Source organism: Morone saxatilis, unplaced genomic scaffold, assembly GCF_004916995.1.
Source record: "Morone saxatilis isolate NCDOM2014 unplaced genomic scaffold, NCSU_SB_2.0 Contig9, whole genome shotgun sequence".
Taxonomy (NCBI): domain Eukaryota; kingdom Metazoa; phylum Chordata; class Actinopteri; family Moronidae; genus Morone; species Morone saxatilis.
The window spans coordinates 17,288,345-17,289,946 of NW_023340268.1; the positions used below are offsets into that span (position 1 = coordinate 17,288,345).

The 1,602-nt window shown below is 39.6% G+C and overlaps 1 protein-coding gene across 1 annotated transcript in view; it reads left to right on the forward strand.

The window, feature by feature from the left end:
- The window catches only part of LOC118342503 (growth factor receptor-bound protein 10-like), a gene marked incomplete at its 3' end in the record, with an annotated part of 38,525 nt that overhangs the window by 28,232 nt on the left and 8,691 nt on the right, over positions 1-1,602 (forward strand). Inside the window, 3 exon segments of the mRNA XM_035681066.1 lie at positions 32-106; positions 485-622; positions 963-1,070. Coding sequence (XP_035536959.1) covers positions 32-106; positions 485-622; positions 963-1,070 — 321 coding nt within the window.

Genomic DNA, 1,602 nt, shown 5'->3' on the forward strand with positions numbered 1-1,602 from the left:
TCTCTCTCTCTCGCTGTGTTTTTCCATCCAGAACTTTTTTCCAGAGCAGATGGTGGCTTGGTGTCAGGAGTCTGATGGCTCAATCCCTCAGTCACAGCTCTTGCAGGTGAGGTGACTCAGTGAAGAGACACATAACATATTGACTATCACACATGTAAAGGATTCATTCCCTAAACCTTAACTTAAACACCCATTCCATCCTTAACCCTAAATCTAAAGTAGCCACCTTCAACAAAGAGTGACAGCAAGAAAATGCTTCCCCTATCCCCTATCCTTTCTGAGGACATCTGGTAGTCCAAAAATATGCATGCATGCACACACTTCCTGAAATCTGCTAATTACATTCACCCAGCGTTGTTACTGTGATGCCTGCTCGTTTTTTTAAATGGATTTCGCAATATCTATGAACATAATTTGTAGGATGTTGGAAGCAGAAACATTTGCAGCAGTGTTCCTGATAGATGCTGTTTGTGTGTTTTTGTAGAACTTTCTGAACTCCAGCAGCTGTCCAGAGATCCAGGGCTATCTGTACTTGAAAGAGCCTGGACGCAAGTCCTGGAAGAAACTCTACATGTTCCTGCGCCGCTCGGGGCTCTACTACTCAACTAAAGGAACATCCAAGGTGATAAATTATTGCTGTTTTGATTCTGAAATTGATCAGAAGGAGACCAAATGTAGTGGTGATGGTTTCACTTTTCAGTTGACAGTGTTTTGTGTAAAATATGAGTTGCTATTTTACTGTTGATTTTCAATTTTTCTTTCTCTTATTTGCGGTTCCAACATTATGGTTTTATTTTGTCATCCAATAAAACGTTAACTTCTTATTTTTTACTAAATAAAACTTAAATTTAAAAAAGGAAAGCAAAATAAATTTTAAAACAAGTTAAACAGTTTAAAGCAGTCTATAATTCTTTTCTTTATGCTGACGTCTCTTTTCCCTCTGCCTCCCCACAACTTAACAGGAGCCCAGACACCTGCAACTGCTGTCAGATCTGGAGGACAGTAACATCTTCACCATCATCACAGGCAGAAAACACAACGCTCCCACAGACTACCAGTTTTGCATCAAGGTAACACCAAAGAAAACACCTGAGCAGCTCAATTAATCCATTGCTGAAGATTACCATTTGTAAAAATGTAAATAAATTTTCCAGGTTGGATGCCTTTTTACGTTTTTATATATATATATATATTTTTTTTTACTTTTTATTTTAGCATTTTTCTTTATTTTATTGTCTAGTGATTCATGCAAACCCCATTAAAGAAGTGAAACTGTATCATATAGACATTCTATCATGGTTGGATATATGGTTATGTGATCTTTCGTAAAAAACGCTTCGTAACAGATGCACCTGTTACGCACTGTACGTGTGTGTGTGTGTGTGTGTGTGTGTGTTTGTGTGTTTGTGTGTCAGAGGACATGAGGGTTAAAACCAACCCAGCAGGAGTTCAAACACCCACACAGCACTGAGTGTCCCACTCCAGGAGTTATCTGTGGTGGGTCACCTGCTGATCTGGGATAAGCCCAGTGGGATAAGCCAGGATGGTACAGGGAATCTTGTCCACCTAACCCCCTCACCTCTCTCTCTTACACACACACAC